The sequence below is a fragment of the Astatotilapia calliptera genome, chromosome 5 (assembly GCF_964374335.1).
Source record: "Astatotilapia calliptera chromosome 5, fAstCal68.1, whole genome shotgun sequence".
Classification (NCBI taxonomy): Eukaryota; Metazoa; Chordata; class Actinopteri; order Cichliformes; family Cichlidae; genus Astatotilapia; species Astatotilapia calliptera.
The window spans coordinates 22,543,423-22,558,336 of record NC_137426.1 but is presented as its reverse complement, the minus strand read 5'-3'; the positions used below and the strand labels follow the sequence as shown (position 1 = coordinate 22,558,336).

General features: G+C 41.2%; 3 protein-coding genes across 4 annotated transcripts; 2 read left to right on the top strand and 1 right to left on the bottom strand.

Moving 5' to 3' along the window:
* Positions 1-330: 330 nt before the first annotated feature.
* Positions 331-4,215, bottom strand: zc3h10 (zinc finger CCCH-type containing 10). Its single transcript, XM_026168127.2, has 3 exons — positions 4,079-4,215; positions 2,414-3,702; positions 331-1,376 (listed from the first exon to the last, which is right to left on the bottom strand). Exons 2-3 carry the CDS (start codon positions 3,557-3,559, stop codon positions 864-866), a joined length of 1,659 nt encoding a protein of 552 aa, XP_026023912.1. The 5' UTR covers positions 3,560-3,702; positions 4,079-4,215; the 3' UTR covers positions 331-863.
* Positions 4,216-4,232: 17 nt separating this feature from the next.
* On the top strand, positions 4,233-5,944 carry LOC113022585 (dnaJ homolog subfamily B member 9-like). Its single transcript, XM_026168128.2, has 2 exons — positions 4,233-4,932; positions 5,563-5,944. Exons 1-2 carry the CDS (start codon positions 4,701-4,703, stop codon positions 5,856-5,858), a joined length of 528 nt encoding a protein of 175 aa, XP_026023913.1. The 5' UTR covers positions 4,233-4,700; the 3' UTR covers positions 5,859-5,944.
* A 286-nt stretch (positions 5,945-6,230) lies between these two features.
* LOC113021713 (sorting nexin-5) lies at positions 6,231-12,814 on the top strand. Of its 2 annotated transcripts, none has more exons than XM_026166424.2 (14): positions 6,231-6,399; positions 6,627-6,737; positions 6,866-6,973; positions 8,926-8,986; positions 9,101-9,225; positions 10,606-10,689; positions 10,770-10,844; positions 10,940-10,970; positions 11,151-11,238; positions 11,365-11,404; positions 11,487-11,573; positions 11,732-11,821; positions 11,983-12,048; positions 12,180-12,814. In XM_026166424.2, exons 1-14 carry the CDS (start codon positions 6,394-6,396, stop codon positions 12,315-12,317), a joined length of 1,110 nt encoding a protein of 369 aa, XP_026022209.1. In that variant the 5' UTR covers positions 6,231-6,393; the 3' UTR covers positions 12,318-12,814. The 2 variants fall into 2 exon arrangements, with proteins under 2 accessions (XP_026022209.1, XP_026022211.1); XM_026166426.2 differs by having other exon boundaries at positions 6,313-6,399; positions 9,090-9,225.
* The last annotated feature ends 2,100 nt before the right edge of the window (positions 12,815-14,914 follow it).

Below are 14,914 nucleotides of genomic sequence, written 5' to 3'. Positions count from 1 at the left end.
TGAATTAATTGTTTTCAGAAATATTTGCTTTGCCGTGATTACATAAATACTAAACTGACAGTAACTAAATACAACTTGAAGCGCTCCCACCAGGCCCCAGAGTGTGAAGTCAACGCCAGATACTTTAGCTGTTTAAAGAGCCACACGCACATGAAGTTACTAAACAGAGATTAAGCTCTAGTTTACACAGCATGACTCCTCCCAAACAACTAGACCAACAGGATATAAACATGAGCACTCATATCACTTCAACATGAAAATATATCCATTTATGACATATGTAAACATAAAAAAGCAACTGTAAAAAGACAGAAAACACAGGATTCACTGTTGAGTGGTTGTAATTCTTTTTTTTTGTTGGTTTTGTTTCAAATGTGCAAAGTACCAAAATTAATTTACACCAGAACAATCAAAACAAAAAAACAAACTGTTTCCAATGTCTTTAGATGGACAACGCTGCAGCTTTGCCAAAACGATTCACATTTCACACACCACAGATGACGGCATGAGTTTTAAGTCTTGTCATTTTTAGTGTATGTGTGTATGAAAAGATCCCTTTGGTACAAAGACCTTTGCCAGGGATTGTGTCAGTCAATCTGCGAAAACAAAACAAAAAACCCCCCAAAACCCTCAACATTTGTAACGTTGCCATAGAACAAAGTTCTGATTTAGGGAAGGATAAGCATTTATCCTGACCCCTGGTGGAGAAAACGAAGTGTCTCTATCACACATCTCTCTTTGTTCAAACGTCTTCTGAGTCTCATACACAGAAAAAAAAATCCATCTGTGTAAAAATTCAAAACCCATTAAAGTTCAAGTACATTTCCAGTTCGACTCATTGGTATTGCAGCCCCTGCAATCATTCAGTGTGGCAGGGTTGTGATCCTCATGCTTTGACTTGCAATTGGGTACGACACCATTGGGGTGGTGGCGTGACTCATAGTGATCCCGGGAATCGGCTGAGTCATGGACACTGCCACAGGTGCCACAGATACTGCCACTGGCGCCATAGAAACAGGGGGTGCCATTCCCTGGGCAATGGTCTGTGCGAGGGCGGCTGAGAGGGGGGTTATCTCAGGATTGAGGTGTGGTGGAGGAGCTGTGGGTGGGGCTGCATTGGTTTGGGGGGCTGCAGGGGCACCAGCGGGAGCTACAAGGTCTTGCTGGGTGACTGGCCGAGCCTGTAATGGAGCACTGCTCAAGGTGGTGTGAGTCTGGGCGATGCTATGGTTGTAGGAACTCACTGAACCTACGGGGGGCGCCAGATTCTGCTCAGTGGGTGCGGGAGTTGAAGACAGTGTCATCACTTTGGCTTGGCTTCGGAACTGGGCGTTCTGCTCCAGGAGAACCTCATTTGTGGCAATGAGATTGGAAACCTGAAAAACACATAAGAAAGAGTTTAGTATAAACAGGCAGAAAGTTCATGACAGGAAACACAGACATTAAATATTTGAAATACGCAAAGATATAAAGGAAATCATTTACAAGTAGTCTTACACTTCGTGTTAACTTATCACAGAGACAGAAGGCTAAAAACGGCAGAATCTGAGTGTTTGCGTGTCTCATGATGTTACAGAGTGTCTTTTCCTTTTACCCCCAAAACATCCAGTGGGCCTTTTTGTCAGGTGACTAAAGGGGAAACAAATTCTTCCCCATTTACTCCTGCACAGCTTCACTTCATATTAACTCTTCAGTAACAATTTCAGCTCATTCCCCTTCAAGTCCACCATTCTACTCAATAGGCAGAGCATTTACAGCAGTCTAAACTCTGTGCTTTTGGACATCAGATGATCTCAGTTCTTACTAATAACATTGACCATTTTAACAGTGTGTTGCTGGGTTCTTTTCCAACATTTCGATCCCATCTGATATGATGGGATCTAAATGTTGAAAAAAAGCCCAGCAACACAAAAATGTGTCATTAGCATCCTCCAAAGAAGCAACACATAAATAGGTTCCTGGATGACTCTTTGTTTAGATCAGCAAAGTTTGCTTAATTGTAACTACATGAAATAAAGTCCCCCTTTGTCACCAACTCCTTTCACCTTATATTTAAAAATTTATTGTAATGTTAATGTAAACTGTTGATCGCTGGGATTTTAATATACAAGTCTGTCAGCAGACACCTAATCACACTTCTAACAAACATGGGACGAACATTCTGGTGGATTTTTGGATATACCGCTGAGATGCTGTTTGGATCGGCGTTTTCTTTGAACCTGTCATGTTGAAAAATCTTTCCAGGATGTGTCATAAAACACCTCGATAAAGTTTCCGTTTAGTTGGAATTTGGCAATGCTTGTTTTGCATGTATCTCAGTAAAAAAAAAAAAAAAATGACTGAAGCCATTTACATTCTGCATCAGTGGCATGACTCCATTCCCAGGAAGTCATATTATGATTCTTATACCTACCTGCTTTTTCAATTCTTCCACTCTCTTCCTTAGCAGGGAATTTTCTTCCTCTAGAAATCTGTACTCCAGAGGACGAGGCGGCAAGGTGGCTTGAACTCCCAACTCGTAGAGCCCACCTCCACTCCCATCTGTCAGACGCAGCCCCTCCAACCGTCGCCTCTTTAACTGTAAAGTGGTGTGGTCCATAGAGGTCTCCAGGCAACCAGCATCAAACAGACCACTTTCAACCAGAGGATCAAACATTGAGCATGTGCTCCTGTCATAACGTCGCTGTCCAGATGAACTTATGGACAGACACCCACTCATTCCACTTCCTCCTACTCCTCCAAGACCTGAGATACCTGGATCTCTGCAACCACCCAAGCCAGGGCAGCCGGTCCCCATCATATTACCTCCACCCCCTGCGCCACCTCCCACAAGTCCCTGCATTCCTCCGCAAGCACCTCCTCCTCCACCCATGCCTCCTACAGCATTCACAATGCCACTGACACCTGGCCCCATAACGCCACCCACTCCAACCCTGGTTGGTTCATATTCACAGTCTTTTTTGACATGGCGAAATTTACATTTATTGCCCCTCTGGCACTCTCCTTTCAGGAAGTCTCTACAGATGGGAACCTCACCACGGCTATGGGGGAGATCCATGGGGGAGAGGCCTAGCCGTGCAGCAACTTTCCCTCTTAGTCTGAGAGGTAACTCTCCCGTCTTCTTGTAATAGTCCTCATCCTCTTTGGATCCGTGGACAAAGCGACAGTTGGAGCGCATGCACTCCTTATTTTGATGATCGTGACAAAAGATGAATTCGTTCTTCTGCACTCCCAAGTCTGGTACCTCGTTAAAGTCTGGGTGTCTGAAGCGACAGCGCTTTCCTCTCTTGCAAACATTGCGTATGAAGTCCCGGCAGACGCCATCCAAGGCCAGTCCCGCACCTTGGCCTCCACCGTTCCCATAGCTGTTGCCATTTCCGAGCGCTCCTCCTCCACCCATACCCCCAGAGCCAGAGACGCTTCCTCCGACACTACTTCCCGAACCTCCTCTGCCCTCTGCTGCACTCCCTGCCAAACCAGACCCGGGTCCCCCTTCTTCACCCAGACTACCACCACTCCCACCACCACCTGACAGGTAGGAACTGTCCCGGTCAGGCATGGCGCTCGGCCCAGCTCAAGGAGAAAGGAGCACTCATGTGTGTTTGGGACTGGCAAATGTGAGCTGGCAAACATTCACATACACAGAAGTAGTCATTAATTGTTTCTTCACACTCGAAGTATTGCAATCTGCTGTTTAATTACCTGCAAGACAAAAACACGAACCCAGCATGAGATACTGGCGATAGAACTAAAACGGGAGATTTGAATATCGGCATGTAAGACAACAGGACATGTATATGATTACCTTAGACAAGGTAAGGACAGAAATTTAGCACGTGACAACACATCGTAAACAATAAATAGCCCTGCTTCTGTTTACATGGTTCTTTGGTAAAACACTACAAAACATCAACTAAATTGAATGCAACGGATTTCAACCAGTAAATAATGCATACTCTGTCGTATTATATTATATTCCAGAATAAGTTAGCCTAAATGTTACTACGAAACCGTCGTCTACCCTGGGTAGCTAATGGCTAGCGAACATCTAGCTAACTGGGTACTACTGCAGTCTTACCAAATCGAAGGATAGAGAAGGTTCCAAAGTACAGCTGAGAAGCTTCCACGAAGAAACAACTTCCTCTAACTGAGTCAACAGACACCGCTGCTAACAAAAGCAAAAAACTTGCTTTATTTTAGCGGTTCCTCGAGGCCCTGGTGCTGTTTACCACATTTCTTAATGCAGCTTTCAATACCAACGAAGAAGAGCGCCGGCGTCTTCCTTATTTTTTCGCTGATTGGGATTTTCTGCCCTCTATTGGTGGAAATGCGGAACACCACCTTAGCGTGTTCACAATTTGTTCATTTTTAAAACCACGAAATAATTTCGTGCACGACGTAAAGTTGGATTCACGGAGTCTTGCACAGTCTGTGAACGAGGTCACTTTTTCTTTCGTGCCCGTGTATCACAGTTTTTGTCGTAAGCTCCATAGAAATTGTCGTAAATACACCAACAACTGATACTTTTGGTGTACTTTTACTACAAGCAGTGCTGACTGGAGACTTTACGGCGTTGTGTGGATATGAAAATGAGACGCTAAACCACAAGGTCTGCCACACTTCCAGATAAACTGTTGTGCACATGACGACGTTTGTTTTGAGTTCCTCCTCACGCTCTCTGTGCTGGGGCGCTCCTCAACATGGCAGCGCAAGGTGCTTCCTACTGGCTGCGACTCTGCATGCTTCTGCTGCTCTGTCTATCTGAAGCCCTGTCCGAAGTGATAAACAGAAATTACTACGACACTCTTCATGTTGAGCCAACAGCAACGGACAGCGAGATAAAAAAGTCTTTCCGAAAACTGGCCGTGAAGTACCACCCTGATAAGAACAAGAGCGCAGATGCTGAGAAGACCTTCAGGGAGATTGCTGAAGGTAAAGGATGAAAGGATGCTTCATCCGACACACGGAAACGTTTACATTTTACAGTGTAAATAAGTGAGGAGTTTTATTACTATTATCATCATTATCATTAGTATAATATTTTGTAGTAAACTGAAAATTACTTCACTCTGGAAGAAGCTGAGGAACAACAAAGCCACAAAATGGAGTTTAGTTAACTGAAACTACTCAGAAAAAAGGTTTGAAAATAGTTAAAATTAAATTAAAAATTATGTTAAAAACTAAAGGAATGTGTGATTTCAGAAAAAAAATTCCCCTGATTAAAAAAACCGCTGTTCTTCCTGGCAAAAGTGCAAAAATGTACTTGCTATTCCCATCAAAAAAAAAAAAAAGATGTAAATAACTGGAGGCCAGCTGGCTCTTGCAAAATGAAGTTAAGCTGCTAGTTTAGTTAAATGTAGCTCACTACTCTCTAACATTTCACACAGGTTGGTGTCTGGGCAGCTTTAGCTTTACTATTTGACTCTAGAGGACTTTGGTACACAGACTAGTTCATAATTGAGTCAGTGACTGCAAGGTGCCGAGGCGTTGTGGTTGCTTGTTTGCAACCACACCCCTCCATCACCAAAGTTGACCTTTTCCCCTCTAACTGTGTTTCCTTAGCCTACAGAGTCCTCTCAAACAAGGAGCAAAGGAGGGCGTATGACCATGTGGGCCACGGAGCTTTCCTGAAAAATGAGGACCTACTCAAGCCTGAGGATGAGTATCAGACAAGCTTCCACTTCAGCTTCCCAGACTTCTTCCACGACTTTGATGACAGTCTCTTTGGTGGACAGTGGCGCTTTCACCAGGAAGAGGATGAGGAGGATGGTCGTTATGATCACTACAGTTTTGAAGGGGAAAGATTTAGCTTTTATTTTGGAGATCCAGATGAATATGAAGAAGAGTACTACTTCTAAAAGTTTTTTTCTCCCTGTGCTTGGAATGACTGTTACCTTTTAGCATGTTTTCTTTTATCAATAATAAAGTATTCTGTCTAAAATGCTCTCTCAGTATCTGTTTCTTGTATTCATTATGTAAAAAAAATCACCTAAACAGACCCTTTGAACCTGTTTACATTCTTCCCCCTTTTATGGTCTCACTTATAAATTCAGCAGCTGTGGGGTTGTAAGGCTGGCTGCTAGATAACCGACTGAGCCGTTATGCCACTTTTCCTGTGTGGGTGTGTCGAAGGTCCAGAGTTACTCACACGCCATTTACTCATCTTTTTCCTTGCGCCAGCACTTTAGATTTGGCACAGTTTTACTCCATTTCTCATGGGACCATTGTGCACTTTGACCCAAAGGATATCCTGTGCATTCTCAACACTTGGAGCTCGAGCAGACTAAAAGGCAACAGGCAAGAGCTCTTTCCAGTTTTATGTACTTTTATCACGCTAAAAGGACAAACCACAAAGGCAGATAAAAGACAGACTGCTAGTTTGCAAAGCTGACAATGATGGTGAGTACGCCTGTAGATTTTGCAGGATTTGTAAGCCTCTGAGTGTCATGTGACAGGCGTTTACTCCTCGCAGACATGAGTACAGTGTGTGCTGAATTACATTTTTTTTTCTCCCTTTAAATTTAGTTTGAGCATGAAAGCGACTTTAATCTCAGCCTGTACAGATACCATTAGACTGCTTCTGCTGTGCTGTACTGCTTTTGACCGCTTTGTTTTTTTAATTGCAGGAAGAAGTGAAAGAAACTGCATCTGTTCTGAGTGTCCATGACGACAGCATCAAAGTTACAGAGGTGTTGAAAGACGGGGACACTCTCACCTTTATCATCGTATCTCAAAAGGTGAGATTCATTAGACTGTCATCTGGTTAGATCCAGGCAAATGACACAAGAACCATAGAATCTGTCAGCTTATTTATTTGAATTATGATTTTCCAAAAGTAGTTGGTTGTCTTTCCTTTCTGTTCCAGCTCTCTGGTACAGGGGAATACCATGTGGACCGGACCTATGAGGATTTTGAATGGCTGCAGCAGCACTTGTTCTCTCAGGGGGATGTGCCAGGAATACAGGGAGTCATAGTCAGTACTTGTTATTCTTTAATGTAGCTTGCATGTGCTTATTTGACAGTAACAGGGTCAGGGCTGGAGTACTGGTGGCTTTAGTGCCACAAATGTTGAATTTGTGTGGTGTTTCTATCCAAGAAACAGTCGTGGTTAAAAAAAAAAAAGTAAACCCTCTTTAAGTTCTTGTATTTGAATGTCAGGATATAATAAATTATCCAGTCCTTAGAAGTTCTTCAATCAGGTAGGTACAACCTCACATGAACAATAGCACATGACATATTACAGAATGACATCATTTATGTAACAAAAACTCTGCCAAGCAGAAGCAGTGTGAGAAAAACTAAGTACAACTGTTGATTATATAGCTTGTAGAACCACCTTTTGGCAGGAATAATTTGGAATAATGTTTTTCTGTAAGACTTTGTCAGTCTTTTACATTATTGTGGAGAAATGTAGACCCATTCTTCTTTATAATGTAATTTCATCAAGATTTTTAGGCATTCATTTATGCACAGCTCTTTTAAGGTCCCACCACAGCATTTAGGTCAGGCTGATGTCTGGACTTTGGGTCGTTGTAACATCTTTTCTTTCTTTTCCTTTTTAGCCCTTCTGTCACAGATTTGCTTCTGTGCTCAGGATCATTGTCCTGTTGTAGGACCCAGTTTGGGGCATTTTTAGCTGTTGGACAGATGGCCTCACATCTGACTCTAGAATTCTTTGGTGTACAAAAAGCATCTCTCCTCCACCACCATGTTTAGCAGTTGTTAGGAGGTGTTTGTCTTGATATGCTGTGTTTGATTTTATTTGTCCAAATGTGGCACTGCACATTATGGCCAAACATCTCCACTGTGGCCTTGTCTGTCTGAAGGATATTGTTCCCAAAGTCTTGTGATTTGTACTAATGCAACAATGCTAAGCTGTGCGAGAAGAGGCTTTCTCCTTGCAAACTTTCCAAACAACCCATATTTGTTGAGTCTTTTTCTAAATTTACTCCTGACCTTTAACATTTAAAAGGCTAGCTCTTGAGATTTTTCCATAGATTGCAGTCAGCCCTGGTGGGCTGGGTGGGATGCCCACTCCTGGGAATATTGGCAGATGGCTTGAACTTGTCAATAAGCTTTCTCACAGAAAAAAAGATGAACTTCAAATTCTCTGGTAGTAGCCTCATAACCCTTCCCAGACTGATGAGCAACCACTATTGCTGATGCAATTCTGATGAATTTCTTGGAACTGGGATAAAGTGAACATCTGTTAAGTATTTGTACACAAAGTTCTATGGCTGCATAGATTCAAAACCCCCAAAATGCGCTGGATTCACCCAGACCCACAAACATGGGCTGAGTAGCCAAAACATGAACACCACACAAAGGTTAAATGAATAAAGACACAGTGTAATATGTCATGTATTGTTGTGTATTTGAGGTTGTGTTTAAATAATGATAATGATGAGTTTAAAGTTAAATTATTTAAACCTGCCAAGGACCAGATGACTTTTATTGTGTCCTGGTATGTAAAGAATTAAAAGAGCGTACTTTCTTCTTGCTATGATTGTACTGCTTTTGTGGTTTAAAGTCCTTCCTGCTTTTCCTTCCTGTGTCCTCCTCTTTTGTAATCAACTGATTTTATCGTTGCTATTTTTGCCAGCTGCCCCAGTACTGTGGGGAATTAAGTAAACAATGTAGGGACTACTTTTTTCAAAGAAAGTCAACAGTACACCATCAGGGTGTATTTTTTTTATGTTATTTCCTACTATGACAGTGTGTGTTGATGTTCCTTGTAATGTATTACACAAGCACATTGTGTAATATCTGATATAGTGCATAGAGTTTGCATATCACAACGGATCTAAGCACAGAGTAACTTTAAAATGCACGAAACGTTCACAAGCTCGTATTTAAGACATGTTTTAAGAGACAAATAATGGGATAAAAAATTTTGTATAAAATAATATTGTCTTCTTTTTCAAGTTCCCTCCTCTTCCTGCAAAGCCCCAGGTGAATGCATCTCCCAGATCTATAAAACAGCTTGGTGAGTACATCTGAAGACTGCCTGTGCACAAAGACAAACACTTCCCAGTTCTGATGTACAGTGTCAAATGTGATGTGAAGTGGTGTGGTTAAAATGTCAATAGTTTGCTTGCAGGTTTCCTTGCTTTAGGAGAGTGTCAGCCCTACTGTAAAGCATTAGAAACGTTCCTGCAGCAGGTTGCTGCACACAGCATACTCAGCAAAAATAAAGCCGTGGAGGTCTTTCTGACCAGCTCGGATGTAAGTGAACAGAAACAGCTTTTTGGCAGCTTTGCCAAGCTTCAACTTTAGAGCTAGAATCTCATGTTACAACAGGTTGTCACGTGAAACCTTGTGATGCGGGAGACTGACAATAAATGGTTAAACTTTCACCAACGTGATAGAGATCCATGTGACAGTACTCATTCATTCGGCTCTTTATATATAAATATATATGGCCTTCCAAATGAGATTGTATCCACAAAAGAAAAGTTTTTTAAAAGGGTGAGAGTTTGCGTATGTAACCTCTACTGATGAATTCACATCAGTCAGATATCACCCTGTAAATAGCCAGCATACAGTTCTTGTTACAAGAAGGTGGTTGTTTGGGTTAGAGCAGGGTGTCTAATAATCAGGTCAGTGGTTAGATGTGTGTGATGCTGATAGCACTGCATATACAATAAGAAGCACTGTAACTGTGGTCAGTGTGGCTTGTAGTGTAAAGAAGGTAGAAAATTGTCATACAAATGCACAAACATACATGGAAATACAGTCTATAAAGCCAAAGCAGAGTTTGTGCAATTCTAAAAAGATTGATAGTCACTATTTGATATGAGAACCTTTAGTCTTCAACACAGCCTGAACTCTCTTAGATAAGCTTTCTTATCATTTCTTCAAGTAGTGTTCAGTTGTCCAGATTTCTTTAAAGACATTTAAAGCTCTTCTTTGGATGTTGCCCTCCTTTTGTTCCACCTTGTTTTACATGTTTTACATTGGCTATAGACATTCACTTTATAAGAACTGTTGCCACTGTGGCCTGTCAGACTGTTATCTTTGGATATTTTTCATTAATTCAGCTGAAGAAGTGGAAACAAATGACGTGTTTTTGTCACAAGTAGCCCCAACACTGGTTCAACCCTCGAATTAGGTGCTCTTTTTATGCTTGAATTATTCATAGGCCACTCATAAGTGGCTTAATATGGTCAGGTACAAGGACTGTACTGAAAATGAGTGAAAAAGCAACCAGTGCCCAAAGAAAAACTTTCAAAGATTTTCAGAAAGCCTGGAGAACTATTGCTTAGGACAACCTTAAAAATGACAAGAAAGTCTGGCTACTTGGACACAAAATATCAGGAAATGAGGGTCAGCACAAGACTTGTACAGACACATGTAGAAGGAACGTAGTATCTTGAAATATATAAAGTCAGTGTTGCGTGTGTTACATCTCGATGATACGTTTGTTTCCTGTGTGTCGAATTCTGGCCAAACGTTTATTTTATTAAGCTTTAATAGTTTTCAGCTTGTACATTTTACCAGCATATTTCAATGGACATTTATAACAAAATGCCATTTGCTGTGATATGTTATGATATTCTGTGTAATGATAAATGATTTAAGCTTTTATTATGTCCTTACATTCAGCCTCCAGGCAGACAGAAAGTAAAGAAGAACATTTTCAACAGACTGAGTCAAGCTGTGGAGGAGATGAGAAAAGAAGGCCATAAGGTACGCATCTGGGACTCATATATAGGCAGAATGTGTCCAGAGAAAGTGGGGGGTTAATGCTGTTATCAACGTGTCTGCAGGATGTGGATGAGTTCTTTCAGAATGAACGGGATCATAACCTCGTTCTAACCGGCTGCACCAAGACTGCAGCTGAGGTGAGACGGTCACCTATTGCTTCTCGGTCTGTTTATTTGTCGTCGTCGTCTCCTTTTCTTAGTTTGATTTCCAAACATTTCCCTTCTTCTTGCAGAAATTCCTAGATGTGGTGGCAACAGAGCAAAGTAAGAAAATTATATAAGTGTGAAAGCACAGAAAAAGAATTGATCCGTCGATGTTGTTTAAGATTTGTGTGATCAGATTCAGCAGATGATAATTATGGTGTTATGTACACATGTTTTTGGGGCTCAGTGTCAGCTGAATTCATCCAATGTGTTGTATTAGAGTGCTCTGTTTGCTTGCAGAAATAGCAGTGGCCTGTGGACACTTCTCAACTGCTCTGCATCTCTGCGTGGAACCAGGCGAGGATCCTGACAAACAGGCTTTCTCTAGGTTGGAAAAAAAACATTAGTACTGGACTCACACCATTATCATGTGTATTCAAAGGAAAAGCATCTGAATGATTCATATAAGTTGTGATAAAGCTGCATACATGTATATATGTGTCTTTTCTTACAGGGTTTGTGTGAAATTATCAGAAGTGTTTGAATCTATAAAGGTAAGCTGTTTGTTTTTTCTAATAGCATCACAAACAGCAGTGCACTTGTGCTTTGCCGCATCGTGTGTTTGTGTGTGGGCAGAAAAATATGACGAGTGTTGCTGAGAACAACGTGAACACTCTTGGACTGGGCCTGGACCTCGAGTCACGTTATCAGGAGGCGGAAAGGGTGTGTTTTCTAGTTCTGCAATCATTTCATGCTCATCGTATACATGCTGCCTTCCTTCCTATATTGAATCTTAGATTTCTGGTTAGATGCAACATGTTTGGAGTGAATAATGTGACTAAATTGTTCAGCGTGTAACACAATTATTATGTCCAATAAAGGAGATGCTCTTCAGGAGAACCTGCAAACTAGTGGAGTTAGAGAATGCCCAAAGGAACGTAGAGAAGGCGAAACCTGTAAAGAAGGCTGCTGTGAGTGTCTGCACCCATACTTTAAAAGCATGGTCAGATCTGCACATTTTCTTGTAACCAGCAGGTGTCAGCAACGTATCTGTTAGTAAGAGGAAACAGCATTTGTTGTGGGCTTTCTGATGTAGACTTAATGATAATAACATGCGCTTCATATTCATCAGATGGAAGAAGTGAAGAAAGCAGCAGAGACTGAGTTTGAGCACACTTCTGGAGTGGCTAAGCAGGAGGTAAAGTCCACAATAAATAACTGCATTCCACACTTTCACGTGTCTTTCCACAGTGGATTGGTTTGCTGAATTCATGTTGTTGCCATGCATTTTCTGCATCTATTAATATTGATGTGACGTGATTCTTTCAGATTGTACGTTTTCAGGGAGCGCGCGTGGAAATGCTGCAGCAGGCTCTGGTTGGTTGGTGTGAAAAGCAACTTCTTACAGCCAAAGAAAGTGCTGACCAGTTCAACCAGCATCTGGAAGTCTTTAGGGGAATGGCCTAGTGACCTCTCTGGCACCCTCTCAAATTAGCATCCTCAGTAAATCTAATCATAGCACGGGGCAACCCAAACCTGTCCTTCACTGTGTTGTGCTGCAGTTTGATGCTTTATTGAGTGTAAATAGGGAAATGTAAGCAACGGAGAAAGGATGGCTCTGCTGATAATTTCACACACACACACACACACACACACACACACACACACACACACACACACACACACACACACACACACACACACACACACACACACGCGCTTTCTTATTTTCCCCCATTCTCTATTAAGATGTACTCACTCCAATAAAATCCAGGTAGAAATGATTGTTTTGAGATCTTATCAGTGGGTTTCATCATCCAATAACACTGCCGTGCGTGAGCGAAGGTTTATGTGTTCTATATTGCACTGCTGCGTTTGTGCTGAGAATGTATTGTGCTGCTCTCTAGCCAGTACATCAGCTGGGGTCACACAAAATAAAGTGTGATGAATTGATTCCCAAAGTACCTGCTTGCCTCTGTGTGTGTTTCTTACTCCTGGATCATTAATCAGTTGGTTTGACTGCTTCTGCAAGGACATGGCAGCAAGGACAGCCTGTGTTGGCCTTTTTGAAATGATTCTGGCTCTTTGAAAATCTCTTTGAACATTTTTTGACACCATTAAGACCTCTTGTAAGGTTTGCCATGATACACATAAGCTAAAATTTTCTAATATAGTCTCAATATCTGCTGATGTAGGCCTGTAGGTTCATATCTCAGTCCTGCTGTGTTCTTCATTGCCTCTCTTGTGACCTGTGATCTCTTAGCTGGCAGAATTAGGAGTAATGGTTTGCATCCTAAGGAATAAGTCAGGAAGAAAGATGAGTGTCCTCTTAAGAAGAGAGGATGGAAAAGCGATTTAGCTAACAAAGGAATTAAAGGATGTAATGCGATGCTAAGAGTTTCCTCCCAAACTGATAAAAAAAAAAAAACGAGGGGAAGGATTTGGTATCGTTGTGGCTTGCAGTGAAAGACTGCCTGCACTTGGCATTAGAGGGCATGCTCTCATCCCCTTGTGATACATTTCCCTCACGGTCTGACAACCTGAGATCATTTTATATCGCTATCTTCCACCCTCACAATTACTGCCCTTCTTCAACCTCAGGCAGATGCTTACCAATGAAAAAATATTCCTAACCTGCATAGATTGTGTTTAAAAACATCCACCATTGTACCTTTTTGAGGGTGGTCTCTTGAGAAATTCATTAAGTGCGATCTCATTTTCAAGAGACCTAAGTGCCGATGTGCTCATGTATAAGATTGCAATGTTAACCCTTTTTGGTTCTGCATGTAACCTTGTTATCATTTTCTACAGTTAAGGAGATTTAAAACATAATTTTCAAAGAATTGATCTTCAAATAGCACAAAGGTCCAGCGTTCATCCGAGGAGGTCAGTACTAATCTCCAGACAGGCCTATTTCACAGCAGCCACTTTGCCATGAAATAGCAGGTAAACACAGGTGTTCAGTGGGTACAGAGCATTAAATTTATGTGCTATGAAGCACCTGGGTTTACCAGATATTTCTTGTCTAAATGGCTGCTGGGAAAAAAAATCTCATCCATCTAGTTCTTGGACATCTTACTGCTGCTAGGACTAAAAGCAGGGGATCAATAAACTCATACAATTATGAGTGTACATTATTCCTAGCAATCTGTTCACATGGATCCAACATATTTCTCCGAGGCTCTGCTTCATGTGACATGTGAGAGAAACGGTTGATCAAGTTATTAAAATATTTGAGATTTCTCCCAGGAAAACCTTCATCTGATGGTGGTGCAAAAATCAGATCACCTACTGTAGGTCTACTTAAACATTCAAAAAATGCTACAACGAGATATTCACTGCTCAAAATAATTAAAGGAAACGCTTTCAAAATGCATATATACTGATGTGCACTGGGTATTGTGTGAGGAACAAACTGATGCCACTTTGCTTGATAGAAATTTAAAGGATTAATCAACAGAGGGCTAAATCCAAAGACAAAAAACTGAAGTGAAAGAAAAGATGAGGCAAGCCGGTCTATTTTACTGAAATGTCATTGCAGTCACTCAAATACTGACCAGATCAATATCTCTGACTGACTTGATGCTAAAAAGCTATTCTTTAAGCTAGCCTTAAATTTTCTTGAGCAGTGTATTTACATGTCAAACATGCATTTTAATCCCATAAATGTGTCCAGGTTAAAACCACCGAAACAAAGAAAAAACAAGTTTTTCAAATGAGCTTTCATTTAAAAAATGCACGTCATTATTTTAGTCCCATGTTTATTGGAAAAACAAGATTTAGACTAAGTTTACAGCAGGTCACCGGCAGGTCACTGCAATGCTAGTCCACATTTTACACCCCTTTTTTAATGCTGTCGAGAGGACGATAAAAAGACATTAGTTTTCGGCGCAGCACGTTTATTGATCATTAAATCCAGCAGTTTCATCATTAAGGTTTTGCTCCACATTTCTGTGGTTTATTGGTTTTAATGGAACACTGTAAATGGTAAATGTGGGAAGTTTATGGAGCATTTCTATTAAGTTTTAGATTTTACTTTTATCTACCCAAGAAAAACATTATGA

Excerpts from the sequence above, each read along its gene's own strand:
- zc3h10 (XM_026168127.2), bottom strand. The coding sequence starts at position 3,559 with ATGCCTGACCGGGACAGTTCCTACCTGTCAGGTGGTGGTGGGAGTGGT. Across the intron at positions 1,377-2,413 it reads TGGAAGAATTGAAAAAGCAG|GTTTCCAATCTCATTGCCAC; the intron begins GTAGGTATAAGA and ends TGTGTTTTTCAG.
- LOC113022585 (XM_026168128.2), top strand. The coding sequence starts at position 4,701 with ATGGCAGCGCAAGGTGCTTCCTACTGGCTGCGACTCTGCATGCTTCTG. Across the intron at positions 4,933-5,562 it reads CTTCAGGGAGATTGCTGAAG|CCTACAGAGTCCTCTCAAAC; the intron begins GTAAAGGATGAA and ends GTGTTTCCTTAG.
- LOC113021713 (XM_026166424.2), top strand. Across the intron at positions 10,971-11,150 it reads TGTGGTGGCAACAGAGCAAA|AAATAGCAGTGGCCTGTGGA; the intron begins GTAAGAAAATTA and ends GTTTGCTTGCAG. Across the intron at positions 11,405-11,486 it reads AAGTGTTTGAATCTATAAAG|AAAAATATGACGAGTGTTGC; the intron begins GTAAGCTGTTTG and ends GTGTGTGGGCAG.